The sequence below is a fragment of the Styela clava genome, chromosome 10, assembly GCF_964204865.1.
Source record: "Styela clava chromosome 10, kaStyClav1.hap1.2, whole genome shotgun sequence".
Classification (NCBI taxonomy): Eukaryota; Metazoa; Chordata; class Ascidiacea; order Stolidobranchia; family Styelidae; genus Styela; species Styela clava.
Genome location: NC_135259.1, coordinates 20,352,248 through 20,370,956, shown reverse-complemented (window position 1 = coordinate 20,370,956; position 18,709 = coordinate 20,352,248). Strand labels below are relative to the sequence as shown.

At 37.1% G+C, this 18,709-nt stretch overlaps 1 protein-coding gene across 4 annotated transcripts in view; it reads left to right on the top strand.

The window, feature by feature from the left end:
- Window positions 1-10,881, top strand: part of LOC120337597 (adhesion G protein-coupled receptor L1-like) — a 59,034-nt gene extending 48,153 nt beyond the window's left edge. For 2 of the 4 annotated variants that reach the window (XM_039405435.2, XM_078116816.1), the window contains 10 exons: window positions 81-301; window positions 674-720; window positions 1,582-1,809; window positions 2,457-2,713; window positions 3,212-3,434; window positions 3,894-4,062; window positions 4,257-4,418; window positions 4,652-4,757; window positions 6,170-6,397; window positions 7,436-10,881. In XM_039405435.2, the coding sequence (XP_039261369.2) occupies window positions 81-301; window positions 674-720; window positions 1,582-1,809; window positions 2,457-2,713; window positions 3,212-3,434; window positions 3,894-4,062; window positions 4,257-4,418; window positions 4,652-4,757; window positions 6,170-6,397; window positions 7,436-8,571 (2,777 nt within the window). In that variant the 3' untranslated portion in view covers window positions 8,572-10,881. Of the gene's footprint in view, window positions 1-80; window positions 302-673; window positions 721-1,581; window positions 1,810-2,456; window positions 2,714-3,211; window positions 3,435-3,893; window positions 4,063-4,256; window positions 4,419-4,651; window positions 4,758-5,501; window positions 5,536-6,169; window positions 6,398-7,435 lie in introns of all 4 variants that reach the window. The other 2 variants (XM_078116818.1, XM_078116817.1) reach the window with 2 other exon arrangements.
- Window positions 10,882-18,709: the final 7,828 nt, after the last annotated feature.

Below are 18,709 nucleotides of genomic sequence, written 5' to 3'. Positions count from 1 at the left end.
ATAGATGTTGTTATAGGCTACAAGAGAATAAATAAATTAAAAGACAAATGAGAGTAAAATGTTTGTTAAATTTATTTCAGGTCCAGCTACAGTCGTATTCGCTTTGTACAACAATCTGGGAGACTTCCTCAACCAACCGGATGATGTAGATCTAGATGACGACGACACCAAGAATGATGACGTCACTAATGACGTCGCCACATGGGAAATTGACTCTAAAGTTATTTCGGCAACGTTCAGACAACCAGGATATCAAACGCACCTCAGTAAACCAGCAGTTATTGTACTGCAACATAAAAAGGTATGTGTGTAACATTGTGTCGAAGTCCTTAAATCTCGAGTCAAGACGGAATTCGAGTCAATTACGAAGTTTATTCTGAGTTTGGGTAGAAGTCCGCAGGGACGTAGCCGGGGGAGGGGGGTAGGTTTGGGGTCGGAAACTCCTCTTCTTTGAAATTTAAAAAAAAGCATTTTTTTGTATCATGCATAGCAATTTTAGATTGAAACGATTTTTAGGCTATCAAGTCTCAAGACTCCTGAAAACTCGCGTTTCCCGGATGGCTTTCTAACTTGGTATTAATTGTAAATTTCAACCTCCACCCCCTTCGAAACATTTGTGCATTCTCATCTAGTTCTATTGTTTTCCCCTAAATTTGAAATAATAATTTTTCAGGCGTCACATTCTCCACATCGATGTGTTTTCTGGGATTACTCTGAAAGGTTAGTATGATTGAATATTGCTAGTAGATAATGATGTTTGAGCCGGAAGGGTTCTACATGGAAACATAAATTCATCGCAGCTATGAGTGTGACAATTATGAAATCATCTCTGGGCATATTTGCCTAATTTTGCTCAGAGAAAAGTACTCCCGAAGTATGTGAACCAAAATGGCGGACACCGGAACGTGGTATGTGTGGCAACTTTGCCAAAATATGATACTTCCTCACTTCTTGGCGATTAAGTGCGCGTGGTATTGCATTTGGCAAATAATAAAAACTTATACGGTTGATCAAATTGTTAACTTTCAAAATATTGTCACTCCATTCAGTTTAGATCACCAAAAAGATTTCCCGTACTCGCAATCTCTTTTTTACACTGAATACTTATTTTTGGATACAATCTCTTCGCAACAACATATTACCAAGTGTTGCCCAACACAGGACGTTGCAATATGATATGTAGGAAACTTGCATATTTGGTCTCTCTTTGAGAGCAAAATTTACACCAAATGATGGTCAAACCTGCCTCCGAAATGATTTTTCTATGATTATTTGTTTTTTAGGCTTGACACCTACTTCATTTTTTGCGAAAATTACCCCCGCCTTGGTGCGATACTCTTTATCACATCTCCCAATAAGACGTTCCAACAACTTTGCAATATGCTATGTTGCCAATGGCCACATTCGCACTTTGTTCTCCCAAACCTTTCAACAAATACGAACCAAATTCATCCAGCGTTATTGGTAAATTTATCCCCCGTAGAGATATCTAGAGTTAGGCCATGATTTTTGTACCTTAGACTTCGCTACTCGAAGACCTAAACAATCACTGTATTGATATAATTTATTATTCTATTACAGCACTAACTCTGGCAACTGGAGCGACGTCGGTTGTCGAATGACAGAGAACAACGAGACCCATACAACCTGTGAATGTGATCATCTGACAAGTTTCGCGGTTCTTGTAAATCACGCGGGAGTTACCATAGCACCCATCCACGACATGGCGCTAACAATCGTAACAAGTGTTGGGATCTCTATCTCCATCGTGTGTTTGCTTCTGTGTATTCTGACCTTCTCGTGTTTCAGGTTGGTATTAAACTCATTATTATAAATGTTGTGTCGGGGTTTGACATGTTTCCAATGGAGTCAGAGCTCAGCACAGTTTTCAAAATGCCCGGAGTTGTGTATTTGGTAAGTATGATATTGATTGCACGGCGGTGTCTCTTGGCATACAATTTGATCACATCTTCGAAACGTGTTTTTGTCCTGAAATGTATATATTTGTGTGTAATCTTTAACGTTAGTATTTGGACTCTTTTTTAGTGTTTTGTGATTTTTGTAAGGATGTTATTCAAACATCAGGTATTGTTTGCTTTTTTATCCATTCCAATATTTTGTTGGCAGTTGGGTCATCTGAAAAATACTTGGGTCCCTTTCCTAAAGTAAAACCACGCAAGAACTTCAAAACATTGTTGAGGGCAATTAAATCTATAGCATCGCAGCTTTTCCACTTCGCTTTATATTAGTCATTCACTATCGGAGCCAAGATATTGCCATTGGGTACTTGAGCAAACCCTTGTGTCGCGAGATTTTACAAAATTTAATTTAATTCTTAAAATATTCTGGTTCTTTAAAAAAAAGGTTGGAAACGACTAGTCTAGTAGAAACATCTTTCTCACACCATTTAATACAGCTATAGTTCATCAGTAATCTATATCAATACACTTTTCCAGAAACCTTTACAACGATCGCAACACAATCCACAAGCACCTTTGCATCTGTCTTCTCATCGCTGAAACGATATTTCTAATCGGAATCAACCAAACGCAGAATAAAATTGTTTGTTCGATCATTGCTGGCTCGCTCCATTATTTCTTTCTTGCTGCTTTCTGTTGGATGGCATTGGAAGGCTTTCAACTTTACGTCATGTTGGTTGAGGTCTTTGAAGCGAACAGTTCAAGATGGAAGTGGTATTACCTTGTTGGATATGGTGAGTTGGATTTGTTCAATGGCGTTGTATGTTGAAGATCCCGGGTTTAAACCTGTGCCCACCACTTTACCCAAAATTTCATAAATGGGGTGGGCTAATTGATCAACCCTGTGATGTTACGTAAGGTCCTTAGCTTAGAGGGGGGGGGGGGGGGGTAGGAGCCTTTTGTGTTTATCAAAAAAATTATTTCTATATTATACATATCAATTTTTCTAGCTTGAAACACATTTTAGGCCCTCAAGATCCATGAAGACCCCCGTTCTCCGACTTCAGTCTAACTTGGATATTACAGATTTCATAACCCCTCTCTGAAACTTTCAGGTCACGCGTCTATTACGTCTCCTCCATTAGTTTTACCTATTTGTTTGGTTTTATCTATTTTGATAGGGCGTAGATTAAGTCTCTTTACAGATTTCTAATAAATTTTTAAAATTATAAGATTATAAAATTGTTTATCTTTTCATATTTTCATTAATTCATTGCTTTCTTTCTTTTCAGGCGTTCCAGCTTTAATTGTCGGCGTGTCTGCTGGTATCGACCATGCAGGGTATGGGACAGACAGTGTCTGTTGGTTGGAAATAGATTCCGGTTTTATCTGGAGTTTCGCTGGTCCCATACTAGTCATTATTCTACTAAACCTTGTTTTCCTCTCAATCACTGTCTATAAGATGTACGTTCACACGATGTCGTTCACTGATTCTGGAAAGATTAATTCAATCAAGTAAGTGAGAGTCTTTGTTTTGCATGAAACTAACTCCTGACTTCGGAATTTCGAGATGTTGACTCCGGCTTCAACACAAGACTATAATTTGACGATAACATAATTTTTAATTTTGTTTCAAGAAATGGGTTTATGATTTTATGTTATGACTTCGGTGCCAAATCCTCCAAATATCAAATACTTTATCATACTAAATAAATTTCAGTTTTAGATACCAGTATAATAAAAAAATACATATCTTTCTCGAAGTAAAAAAAAACCAATGGGATATGCTTGACCATATGACGTACAATAATTTTATTGAGTTATCTGTTGACATTAATTGCCAATATGACTATATATATATATATGACTATATGACTATATATATATACCATTGCAAATAATGCCTTGGATACTGGACCGTTGATAGAAAATCAATCCTTCCTCACCAATCGCATTTCAACTTTTATCTTTCAGAGCGTCAGTTCGTGGAGCGTCTGTTCTTCTCTGTCTTCTTGGAATAACTTGGGCGTTTGGTTTCTTATGGATCAGCGAACACATGACGGTCGTGGCCTATTTGTTCTGCATATTCAATGCATTTCAAGGAATGTTTATATTTATATTCCACTGCTTATTACCAAGGAAGGTGAGTTCTTATGACGTCAGTAAAATTACGTCATCACTTATAAATAAGAAGGTGATTTTTATGACGTAGTCGCATGATGACGTCACCTCATAAATTCAAAGTTCTGGTACTTATTTCCAAGAGAAGTGAGTCTTATGACGTCATTGTTCTGTGTCTCATTACGTCACTGATTACGTCATTAAATCTTATTTTAGGTACGTCAAGAATACAGCAGATGTTTTAGCAGATTTCCTTGTTGTAAGAATATATCACGTGATACCTACGTCAGCAATAGTATGACGTTTTCAAAACAATATACTCCAGGAAGATTTGCACCGAACGGGACAAATGGACCCACTCAACAGTCAAGTATTACTGTACGTTATTCTATTTTAATGACAAAAAATTTCTACAAAGAACAAATACATTGACACTAGAAGGAGCCTTGGACAAATAGTCATTTGAGAATACATTATTGCGATTTCTCACAGAATAATTGGAAAACTCCACTGGGAAACCTTCAGCCTAGACAATTCGACTTACCATCCAACCATTTAATTAAAAAACACCTTCCAGCCATCCAACCTATATTCATTTCTACATTTCACAGGGACACAGTCAACTCCGTAGAATGTGGAATGAAACAGTCGCTCCAAAGACTTCAGAATCTTCTCCGATCGCTTCAGAAGTTTCAAACAATATTGTGCAAAACAGAGGTAAGGATCGTTCCATAGTTATAGAAATTAAATCTCATTGCTGTTTCCTAATCATATTGACGATTTGCATTTGACGTTTTTTGCAAACGCGCGATTCTACGCTGTAGGCTAGCTCTCTTCTAAATCCGCGCGCTTTTAAAGACAATCATTGAGTTTTGTTAGAATTATCACACAGAATCTGAACCAACTACTGAAGTACTATGTAAAAGAGATTCCTGACTAATAAAAAAAATACAATTTTGTGAGTATTATGCCCTGAGAATTGTGTTAGGACGGGGATCTTAAACATGCGCTCAAATATAGCTAAGACCGACAATATAGCAACTGTTAGAGCTTTGAAGTGTTAGATCCATGATAATGACTCCTGTCTGAGAATTTATATTACTCCGGTTCCAAACCGTAAAAAATGTTGGTATTAAAAACTTCAGCATGTGCAGGTCTTTTTAAATAGACGATTCAAACGTCGGATAAACTCACAGTTTTTTATAGTTTCTGCTAATAATTTTGACTTCTTCTGTCATCTTTAAAAGTATACAACTCTTCTGTAAACTTGAAAAAGTTTGACACTCAACCTAGGTTACACAGCCCTGGATACTGAGTCATCATTACCAATATAGATTAGAGAAGCAGAAATTAATAAAAAACTACAAGTCTAGAAGCAAAGCATCATGGTCTTTCTAATAGCTTGCAAGATCACTAATTACATCTCACATTCTCACCCATCCCCATTTTGCTGTTTTACAGACTCTTCTTATTCGAATGGTACACATTAGCATGAGTAAGTCTTTCCACATCTCGAATCAAAGCTATAACACTTTGCCATTTGGGTGAAATCTGCCATTAACTTCATTTGCATTTTTTTTTAATTGCTTGAGGTGCTGTGTTTAGCTAAGCGCTTTTCAAATCATAGCTCATTTTTATAGGTAATTTTACACTTTCATTTCAAATAGGGCTGAGTGCAAGCGCTTTAACGAATAGACGGCTGCGCTTATAAGATAGCAAGCAACCTTACTAATTCGATTTTTTGATAGAGTTGTATGCTTTTGCAAGAAAGCTTTTAAAACTAGGATTTAATTTCCCTTCAATCAGTCCCGTATCTGGCGTATGGAAGCCGTGGCTGATGGCTCGTGCCACGTCAATTTACGTAGAAACGCTACTGCCTTCAATACATTTTCTGTAGGTAAATGTATGGAAGTATTTTTCTCCTTGCTTCGCTCGACTGCTGCATTAAACATTGAAAAGATAACTTCATATCGGGAAACATTATTATACCTATTTTAATTGTTTGGCTAAGCATAAATTGTATTTTCTTCAATATTGAGTTATATTTGGGCGGCAAAAAGACTTTTCATATTTTTTGTTATCTCAATTTCATAAAAAAATTTCATTTTTCCACATGCTGCTTATATAAGGATTAAAAGTCACTCAATCTCTCTCAAGAGAACTTTCGAAAATGAGAGGAGTTTCACTCCGTGACCGTTCCAACTCAACATCGTCCTTTCTTTATTTTTATTCCGTTGACAAGCCCAAATATGGATTAGGGAAACCCCTTAAATTTGGCGCCACTGAGCCACGACCCCGAAGAAGCCGTTCCACTATCATAGCCAACTATTATCAACGAAACACAATGACGTTATCAGGTGTGACTTGATGTTGCATGTAGTGTGGCGTCATCAACTTGTAACGGCATCAATGTTTTCATGACGTCATCAAATATTGACGACATCCACGCTGTCATGACGTCATTAAATAGTAACGACATCAATGTTGTCATGGCGTTATTAATGTTCCCATCAAACAGTGATGGCATATCCATGTTGCCATGACGTTTTAATTGTGACAACATCGATGTTGTCATGTCGTCATTGAATAGTGACGACATCAATGTTGTCATGTCGTCATTAAATTTTAACGACTTTAATGTTGTAAATTTGCTTTACATAAATAATGCATGCTTGTGAATATATATCACCTTGGAAAACAAAGAGTTTTATTTTATCCTTGACGTCATTAGAATGTGATGTCACTTTTGAACTTTATGATTTTTGTATGACAACTTTTCATGATTTGAGTTTCAACCTTTCAAAGCACGATTACCTTTATTCACCATGTAACTGCTGTGTTAGTTATGTTTGCTTCACTATTTTGAGTTTATTTATTTTTTGATTTAAGTGCCATTTTATATTTCTGGGTCGAATAAGTTGTATTTTACGAGCGCATTTAGTATATTTCTTCCTATCACGTGTTTTCCATGTAGGTATTTTTCCGATGAAGTCTTTTAGGAAAATTTACTAAAAGCAAACTCACGTGCACTCACTCAAAATAAAATGAGATCAATCCCAGAAAAAATTAATTAATTCTATAAAAATGAGGAAAATTATTTAACACTTGAATTTCTGTTTGTGTATGACTGTACCCGAAAGCTTCAGTAATCAAGGAAAAAAAGCTTTGCACTAGAGTTATGTTTTCTCTGGAACATGCTTGGATTTTATGCTTTATGAGGGAAAATGTGAGTGCTGATATGGGCCACACTAAATGGTTTGGCGGGCTGCCTACGGGCCCTACGGGCTGCCTGTTGCACATCAATAAATCGGACAAGTATTTTTGAATATGCTCCTAAACATTAGGTGATCTAACTAAACAAGTCTGTAGTTTATTCATGTGATTTTTGATTTCAGACTCATCAAGGCAACCAAACTGTAATCACCGAATGACATCCAATTTACCTCAAAATTCTGGAAACATTGAAAAACCGATACCTACTCGTCAACAACTACAGGTCGTAAGGCAAGAGGATGACGTGTTCCTACCCTCAGAACATGAGTTCGAAACTCGGTCGCCTCAGATGAATTCAGAAAATGTCGGACTTCTTCAAAATGAACAAGACGAAATCCAATATGATCGATTACACCATCATCGTCATGGTGATGGTAATTTTCACCACGATGGGGCGCCATTTCATTCTCAACATTACCCCCCACCTGGACATTTTCATACAGGACTCCCTCCCGCACCAAGACACCACACGCACACTTCTACCGGGATTCATAACCACCCCAGATTCGGGCCCACATCCCATTCCCAATCGCGAATACGAGACATGGGGGACGATGCGATTTTGGATCCAAACGTTAGATACCCACAAAGCAGGCATCGAGAACCCGTACACCCATATTACTGGGACCTTGACGCCCCTTTAGCGCATCACCACGCCCATCAGAGCAGCCTAGATGACAGTTTAGGAAATACTAAAAGAGACTCCGGTATCAGCATGCAGCATTTGCCGCCAAACTCAATGATGCATAACCTTGCAAACGAAATGCATCGCAACAAAGTACGTAGTTCCCATGACAACCTGACAAGTGGTGTCCAATCAGATATCGATGTACAAAACCACGGGATGCCAAGAAAAGTGCCTTATCCAATTAGAGGACAGGATGGCATGGAGGCGGGGCAAATTGAACCCGGGCATCAAAGGTTTTCACCCAATCACAGACGAGGAGGTGGGTTCTCTGACGACGAAGGTCAGCCCTCATCATACGAAGATCGTGAGAATCCACAGAAGTACCAAACGAGCAGTATGGATACTCAAATGCCCCCACATTGCGCCATACATAACCCAGCTGTAATCCCCTTATCCGGGAGACAGGATGTCCCGAAGTCTCACCAAGGAGGGCACAGGAGGCGCAAGTCCCTTAGTACCGATTCGGACGATCCCATTACTAGTGACTGCAGCCCTAGTAGTACCGGATCGTTTGATAAGCCACAAAACAGACAATATAGGCAATGGACTGGTCAAGAAGAATGTGCTTGATCTTGCAAGCTAGACCTCAATAAATTCATGGTTAGTAAATGCTGAAATGGTGAAAAGCAAACATAATATTTGCTAACGTTTCAAAGACTACAAGCCCCCGTTAGGAACCGCTGCTTTAGGGGCTAAGAAGTGGGTTTCAAAATGGCCCACAATATGTACAGATAAATACCATTCAAACTTTAATTACAAAAAAATATTGAATATAAAGAAAAACGTAAAAAGCGTAAAAAACGCAACCAACAGAAAAGACACGTCAAACTTAAATTTCTATTTAATATATGTTCCAGAGGTTTACTTTTTATTCAACTTTATTGCAAACTTTCACTAGCTTTGAGGTATAACAACGACCAATTAAATTGTTGCATGTGTCAAAACTGTGCGAGAGAGTGCCACCATTTCAAAGATTCGAGCACATCACCACTTCCTTTCTTACTTATAACTATCAGAATGGCCCTGTCGTTGGCCACATTGCATTATTGTCTGCGGCTAGAGATCTTGTTTTTAAGCTATATCAGTTATATTGTCGTATCTTCCATTGCGTTACAAAATGGGTCTGCTATGGCGATTTAAAAAGGTTGGTTGCTGTAGCCCAGTGTATCCAACATAAGCGAAGTGTGCGTGGAAGAGCATTTGTTAGAGTAAATTGCAAAACACTTTATAGGATGGGTCTTTGATAAAGATTTATGGTGCTCCCGAAGTATGCGAACCAAGATGGCGGACATCGGAACGTAACATGGGTAACAGGTTAGGGTTAGGCGATATTTTTTTTCCAATTTTCCTTATTTTAGTCCTATTATCAGTTCGAAGACTAGCCAAGAGCCTCCCGTAGTATTTAAACCTAAAATTATGGCCTAACCCTAACCTAGTACACATATTTCATTCCGATGTCCGCCATCTTGGTTCACATTCTTCGGGAGCCCCAGTTTTATTATAGATTTAATCATTTGCTTTTATTGAACGCTGCCTTATTTTGCAATTTTGAGATTTTTTGTTCGCTAATATTTAACATAAGTAGATTAATTTTGCTCCAATGAATCTGGCAACACTCATTGATACTCACTATTAAATCGTATTATACTAAGCACGGTTCCATATAACGTAATCAAATGGCGAATATCAATGTTTGTTGCCAGATTTATTGTTTACTTGAAGCATAGGAAATACCAAATAGGTAGTGCTATTTTTACATTTTATTTTTGTTTCTTTTTTTCCCTAAAAATGACATTTTTGTTGCATTTATTGTACATTTGTTTTATTAATTTGAATCATTTTTAAAGACAAATCAATTTTCTAATCAGCTTCATTATTTACCAATCAACCTTAATTAACAATAGCACCAATAACAACAAACCGCATATTGACAACAAAAATGTTTTTGTTTTAATTTCATGTTTGCCTTTTCATGCTAGCAGTTTTTCTCCACCCTTTTACTAACAATTAAAAAAACTCAAAAATTTGGCTCCAACTCCGGTCCCAGTCTTAACAAATTTGACTCCAACTACAGCAAAACCTTGGATTTCTATCATTATATTGATATGAGCAACTCATATCAACTCAAAAATAAACGTTGTAATTTGGACCCGGCTCCGGCTCCAATTTGAGTCATATGTCAAGTCCTTCAACTCCAGATAGTATAAAATACTCATAATTTGACTCCAATATAAGCAAACATGGAATTGACTTTAACTTATATCCTCTAAAAATGCTCAATTGTATTGACACCTATGAAATACCATTCGCGGGATATTTAAAAAGGCGAATTAACTCAACAACAACAGCGAGTTGAAAAAAATTAAGAAATAATTCAAATTTACACTTCGTGCCCTATAAATGCACATTGTTGAAATCTACGGATATGAATAAGACGCCATTTGCAGGTTATTAAAAAAAATTTCATTTCAGAGTAAACCAATGCGCATCATTATGCCTTAACGAAATATGAGAACAAATTACGCCGGTTATCCTTAGCTTAATATTTAAAATGATCCAATCGGTTCAAATATACTGAAATTATTTAGCACAATAATCAGAGTTTACAAGATTCCTTTCGCAGCATTTTGTTATATATTTCTAATATTAACCTGTGCACTGATTTCGCGCTAATGACGTCATAAATGAGCATTGCGTCATTTCCTGTTAACCGTGACCATGGTAACGGATTGTGCTTTATACACGATTTATCGATGGCCATGCATTGCAGTGTGTGATCTTTGTTGAATATTATGTTTATCTATATTATGTATTAAATACCACTGTGATATAATAATGATATTATTATGATGTCATTTCAATAAAAGTTTCCGCGCGAAATTGTGTGCTTGTCCATCAGTTCACCGCATTGTTTCACAAAGTTGATTGATCGGGGGCCGAAATTAAGAGTGAGAAGATATTCGCTGGTAATTAAGATACAGGTATAATTGAATTGTTACGTATATACACGTGGTTAAATTATGATAATGACGTGACAATTGGAGGTAATAGGGTCGCGGTTTTGGGAACCACTGGTTTTTCCTAATAAGAGAAAAGTAGTAAATAGGATTGGGTTAAATTATAGTATGGTTCCCAACAATTTTTCTGATTCGTCTAGATTGGCAGATAGACATATTGATTTTAAGTTGGGATAGGACACTGCTATGGCGCGGCGGTGTGGCTCAACGGGTTAAGCGTTAGGAATACGCTCGCTACCGCACCTCTAATTACTCTGCATGGGTTCGCAGGTTCGAATCCCATGCAGGGATGGTTATGTGCGAGAGGATTGCTGGACTCCTCGCCGTCGTTAGGTGGTTCACGTAACCGCTGGTCGGTTACGGTTTCCTCCACCACCAAGTCCATGCTTCCGAAAACAAACAATACAGTAAAAACTAATCCCATACCCGACTTGGAATGGTAACCGGACGAGAGGCCGTGGTTCGCCATATGGATAAGCCGTCTTATCGGGATTAAATATGTAAATCCTATCCTATCCTATCATGGTGCCACGCCCCACCCAGGTGAGTAGCAAGAAATTTTCAATTTCAAATTCTAAAATTTATAATTGCCGAGTTGGAACGCATCAGCCAGCGGAAATGGTGGTTTTTCAATAGTCTTTGAGGGTCTGAAAAGCGTTTTAAACTATCAAAAGTTGCCATGTATGGAGCAGAAAAAGGATTTTCCTACATTTCAAAAGGGTGGTTCCGTGTACCAGTAAAATGAGAAATAGATAAACGGGAAACTTAATATGAGGAATATTTCTCTTAACTGACGAACTCTGAGGTCAAAAGCTATGATCCAATCAAGCAAATAAATATTGAGAAATGATTATTTGTAAGACATTCGAAATATTCAATTTTGCCGCCAGCATCTGGATATTGGCTAATATGCACTGTAACCTTAAACATAATGTAATAAATTTTTGCCCTTCCTAATAGATAGCCTTTTACATATACAGTATTTCAGAGCGAATGGCCAAAATGAGGATCTAATAAAATCTAATATGCGTCGAGAAACAATAAATTTTGGGAAAATAAAAAGGCAAAGAACAATCACCAGGGTGCGCTAATGAGTAAAGGGGGTCGTAACTCAACATGTCATCATTGTTCATCGTTACAAGCGTTTTTTAGAAATCCTATGACTTTATTTGCAGTTTATCTCTCTCAAATTAATACGAGAGAATACCTAACGAATCGATAGAAAAAGGTGATTCGATCCACGGGAAGTGCTAGAGGGTAAAAAGTACGCGCAACTCACTAACATACAGGGTGTTCATAAAATCCTTTTACAATTTCGATTTTATTATAAAATCAATTCACAATATTTTTTAAACAGGTTTGTTGTTTTTTAATTAGTAATTGTCCAAGTATTTTTACTTCATTTAATACATCTGTGAGGGCCAAAAACAATATATGGTTTCGATAAACTCCCTTAGCAGTTTTAGAAAAACTTTATGGACACCCTATATTGTAAATGAGCTGAAGTTTCAAAATTTTTAAAAAGAGATTGCTCTACTTTGTCGTTTTTGCAGACAAAATTTTGAAAAACTAATCTTTTCCAATATTTAGAAATATTGTAATTCTAGTATAAGGCTTCACTTCAGGTAGACACTAAACTCTCTTTTTTGTTGCGTTTCCGTTGTAATTTAAACAAATTTCGTTTCGCGTCCCACCTCAAAAATACCTAGCTAACAATAAGCTACAAATAACAGATAGTGAAGCGAACAACAAATATTTTTATTTTGAATTTTTGCTCAGAGGTGATTCTACTTCACCTATGAGTGGTTGCGCGTGACTTTACAAATTTCCCAAAAAGGAAGTCATAATTGTATTATTTTTATTTGCGCGAGTGTGGAAAAAGTACCACTTGACCACAAGATGCGCCAAAGAGTAAAAAAATAATTGTAACCACCCAAACATTCGGTTGGTAAAAACATTTTTTGTTTCAAATCGTCAGTTGATACTTTTGTGAGCTCATAATGCGTGGGAGACAGATTGAATAACAATATGGGGAATGTATCAACATTAGAACAAAGAATTTGTAACAATTTGAAAACAAAAGTTGAATAAAACAAAAGGATTTGATAAAGACTGATAAATCATGTGATATTTAGACATTAAGAACAATTAAGCAATTAGAAATTAATTACACCTCACTACAGATGGGCCTGAGATAAAGCTCAAATTTTATTCATGGCCACACATACGCATATGTGTGGTTAGTTTATCAGTTTTATATAGGAAATATGATTAAATAATTTCAAACTGGGGTTTATATTTCATGCACGGCCTACTATACAAGTTATATATAATTTGTGACATTGGATTAGAAATATTTTTCCAAATATAGCTGTTCTTTGAAAGTTATTGGAAATGAAACACAAGCGTTAGGTAAAGGTTGACTTTTACGCACGCCCTAATTAATATACGAGTATGTGCAGGTTTTCAAATTTGATAAAAGCCTATCAAAATGATCGTGTCGACTTAATCAACTGGATATTTCCAATCGGTAATGGTCGCCATGTTGGGGGAAAAATTCGCCAAGCGTACGTAAGAAGTATGCGACGGGAGTCTATCAATCTGCATTGCCTGCTAAATTTTATTACGCTCTGTTTGGGTTTGTTAAACTAAAAGTTGCAAATTGCTACGAATCGCTCGGAAAAAGGTTTCGTAAAGAAAACGATATTATTTCGCAGAGCAGCCATGATTCCATTTCGCATTACTATGATAAATGGGCTACACCATGTGTGGGGTTTGGAATCACCTTGGGTGAGCACGAAAACTACTACTTTTAACAACACCTTTGAATTTTAAAGGTTTTGTTCGCTTTCCCGATTGTAAAATCAGTTTTATTTATTTTGTTTTCATCCATTATTTTATCGTCTTTTATGCTGATTACGTAGTGGAAATAAACGTATACTTTTATCTTTACGTGCGCTTCGATTGGGCAAACATGTTCACAGGATATTTTCAAACATAGGTGTATTGGAATTAGAACGTAATAAGGAAATTCGGAATAAACTTATGCATTTTACCCTAACCTGGTACACACACTACTGGAGTATCCCTTGACATTCGCTTGCTTCAATTGGGCAACCGTGGTCACTGTATGTTCAATTCAAATACCTCAATTAAAATAATCTGTCTATAAACAACGTGTATGTTTATACCCGCTACACAAATCCTATGTATTAGATACAATACCCGGTGTCGAATGATAGGAAACGTTGCATTCTTTTGAAATTTGAAAAGTAATACAAATAGCAAACAGTTTGTGAGAAAATTGCGTAATTGATCTATTCCCGTGGTGCGTTTTCCTAATCGGACATGGAATGGACCTTTATATGTTGATATGTTGTTATTGTTGATGAAAAAAGATCGCAATTTATAATACACAAAGGGTACTCCCTGTGCGTACCAGGTTATGGTTAAGTAATAATTTTATTCCGTTTTTCCTTATTTTAGTTCTATTACGAGTTTGGGGACTGTCTGTGTTAGCCAAGTGCATATATCCCCTACCCATAGAATTCAGTCCTATTACACTACTTGATGTAAAGTTGTCGAACAAAATTAGTTACTTCTGTATAGTTATACATACTTCTGGAGCGTACTTTGGAACACAGCGCGCACCTGTGATTTCCATATCTAACGTAAAAGCAGACGGGTATCATCTTTTCTCTAAACAGAATGAGTTGTTGCACCAACCATGGTCCAAAGATAAACCGCGTCTGAATGCTTACTTTATATGCGGTCATCACATGGCCATGTGTAGAGATTCAAATGTATCTAATAGACTAATAGTAACACGAGGGTTGAATAGAATTACCTCTGATCTCACCGCGAATCGTAAACACTTGAGTGAATCCATTTGTAAACTTTGTGGCCAATTGAAAGGGTATTGGATATGTAGATAACTAAACTAAAGGAAGGCATGCTTCAATTATATATGATCATGCATTGCCTGTTGCGGAAATATGCTTTCAAAGTATTGCTCGTAGGAGATTTGGATTTCGAATGAGGATTTTCTTCAGCCCATGCTGGGCAAAGGATCTAAACTTTATCATGAAATTATGTTGTATGTATGTTCCAATGTTCCATAGAAGATATAAAAAAATAATTTTTCTGTATCATACATATCATGCAGCTTAAAACGCTTTCTAAACCCCAACACTCTTGAAACCCCACGTTTTCCAGCCTTCTGCAGAACACGCTAACTGTTACGGTCATTAATAGAAATTCCAGGACCTCCGCTTCGAAAATTCCTGGTGACCGTACATTTGAACCCATGTACATTTGAACCCATGCGTATATCCACGGGTTCAATCTATATGAGGGTGCTAAAACCCATGGGTTAGGGTTAGTATGGGTTTAACTATCCGTGAAACAAAAAAAATTCCATAGGTGCAATAGCATACAGGTGCAATTGTCATGGGTTCAAATGTACGTGGGTTCAAATGTAATGGAACCAAAATTCCTAGCTACGGCTTTTCACGATAAAAGCCATTCTATACCGACGTTCAGCGTGAAAGATGTCACCAAAAAATACTAACCGCTTTTCGGCGTAACCCTAAAAGCTACTCAAAACGTACCCCATTGTGTTCTAACCCAGGGTTGGGTAAGGTTTCTGAACCAGGGGCCGAAAATATTGCCCACTTAGACTGGCGTGTCGGTGTGACGTAAAAAGTTACATTTTATGAACAATATTCACAGTGTTACAAAGCAAAGGTGAAAAACCATAAACCCCGCCATCTCGAAAATTCCTGGAGCTGTTTTAGCTGAAACATCAAAATTTGATTTCAGTTCGGCTGTGGTAGTATCAGGCGGGCCAGATGTAAATGTCCCGTGGGCCGTGCTTTGCCCACGTACGTTCTAACATATAATAAAAAAGGCCGATCCCTGGCAACTGTTCGTTGAAAATGGCGACCTCACGAAATCCGCAACAAAAAGAATTGGAATTCCTTTATGTAGTTGATACAAAGCATAATATATTAAATTACTTGGACGACACATTTACCGTGTTTACGCGCCTATTGGATACAATCGATTAGGATTGTTATTTTACAACGATGTTGTTACTTATGTTTTGCTCAAAGTCTCTTGGCTAGGTTCATATTAAATTATCTTATTCTGGGCATATCATATTGTGTTGCGCTTATTAAATGCCTTCGAAGTGGTGCCCATCTGCTTATTAATAAATTACTTTCTTGCCTAATAAGGAACTCTTTATTACTCCCATACTATGCATAGAAACTACTTTATATATTCAACCTTGAATGGATCCACAGCTGGTTTTATGGGTGCTTCTGAAGTATTCGTACCAAGATGGCGCACAACCTGAACATAGTATGTGCACCAGGTTAGGGTTGTTCAGGTTGTGCGTCATCTTGGTACGAATACTTCTGGACCGCCGTTTTATACGCATTTAGCAGTTTAAGTAGTTTATGTGAGGATGTATAAGCATTATATTAATAATAATGAAGAATATTAGTAGTTATACGACAGCAAATACTAAGCAAAATTCTTCCCATCGGACATTCTGACGACATAATAACATAAGTTTGGACCTTCTGCCCTCCGTTAGCAATTGCTGAAGAAAATCCTAATTCAAAATCCAAATTATTTTACGTAGAAAACTTTGAGAGCATATTTTCACAGCAGTCAATGGCCGTATATAATTGAAGCATATAATCCTTTATTTTATTTCACATATCCAGTCAATCAGTTATAAAGTTTAATTTCTTATTTAAAATCCTAAATAAAATTCCAAATTCGTCTACGGGCAATATTTTGAGAGCATGTTTTCACATCGGGAAATGCATGGACGTATATAATTAAAGCACACAATTCGGGGCTCCCGAAGTATGCGAACCAAGATGGCGGACATCGGAATGTAATATGTGTACTAGGTTAGGGTTAGGCCATAATTTTAGGTATAAATACTACGGGAGGCTCTTGGCTAGTCTTCGAACTGATAATAGGACTAAAATATGGAAAGTTGGAAAATAATTATGGCCTAACCCTAACCTGTTACCCATGTTACGTTCCGATGTCCGCCATCTTGGTTCGCATACTTCGGGAGCACCCAAAATTCATTAGTTTGGTTATCTACATATCCAATATCCATTCAAACAGCCACAAAGTTTACAAAGGGATTTTCTGAAGTGTTAACGGTTAGCGGTGAGATCAGAGGTAATTCTATCCAAGGCTCGTTTTCGAGTCGATTAGATACATTTGATTCTTTATACATGGCCATGTAATGGCCGCATATAAAGTCAATCGCTTATCCCTAATTTAGCATTCAATTAAGGTTGAAAAAGCTTGCATACTTTTTAGTACAAAATAGTTGATACTTGCCTATTATATAAAGTTAAATATGGAATTCAAGGTGCACGCTGTGTTCCAAAGTACGCAAAAAATTTTAATCTATTTTTTTTTCATTTTAAGGTATTAGAAGAAGCTTACCACACGCTGCGCTTCTGTAACGATTTTCTATCTAACGCTCTTGCTAGAGTCGATTAGATAAATTTGATTCTTTATACGTGGCCATATGTTGACCGATTATACTACGAGCGCTTGGACGCGGTTTATAATTGGATTGTACTTGGTTGAGCATAACTTTTTATGGGTATTGAATAGGAAGTGCCTCTCAACCGGTGGGACGCGTCTATTCAAGGTCGGTCGCAAAGTATTACCACATGTTACATATAGCTTTTATTTAGATCGGTATATTGTGACATTACCATTACATAACAATTATGAAACAATGTAACAATTAAATTTAAGCGTCGGTATCAGATTTGATCTGATGATATACAATAATATGCAAGATCAAGCTTTGTATATTTAGTAAATTGCATGGAAATAGAATGTTTATTTCTCATATAATAACATCTCATTGTGGGTCGCACGAAAAAAATGGGAATGTGGGTCGCGAACTGAAAAAGGCTGGGTAACACTGGAATAGGTGATACTCATCTGTTTTAAAATATCGGAGGCGGAATTTACAGGTGCGCATTGAGTTATAAAGCGCGCGTTAAATTTAAAACTGACCATAATTATTAACTCAAGAGGGTTGCTACACACTAACACCAATTTATTCCTGTAACCTTTCTTTCGTCCGGCCAAAGAAAGACGCTTCAAGACTTTATAGCAAGAATAAAGATAACTATTCTAACCGATTCAAGGAAAAAAAATATGGTAGGCAATCAATCACCTGAATAAATGGGACTAACTCTGACATGGGCAAACTAGGACTCATGAGCCAAGTCTCACCCGTTGGGTAATTCAATCTAGCCCGCTAGATGCCGCCACAACCAAATTGAAACCAAACTTTGCGGTGCTCCCGAAGTATGCGAACCAAGATGGCGGACATCGGAACGTAACATGGGTAACAGGTTAGGGTTAGGCGATATTTTTTTTCCAATTTTCCCTATTTTAGTCCTATTATCAGTTCGAAGACTAGCCAAGAGCCTCCCGTAGTATTTATACCTAAAATTATGGCCTAACCCTAACCTACTACACATATTACATTCCGATGTCCGCCATCTTGGTTCGCCTACTTCGGAGCCCCGACGTTTTAGCTAAAAAAATAACTCAAGGAATTTGTTGAGATTACGATCAAATTCAGTTTTGGCACGAGGCTTTCCACTTGCTAACACTAAATATTGTTC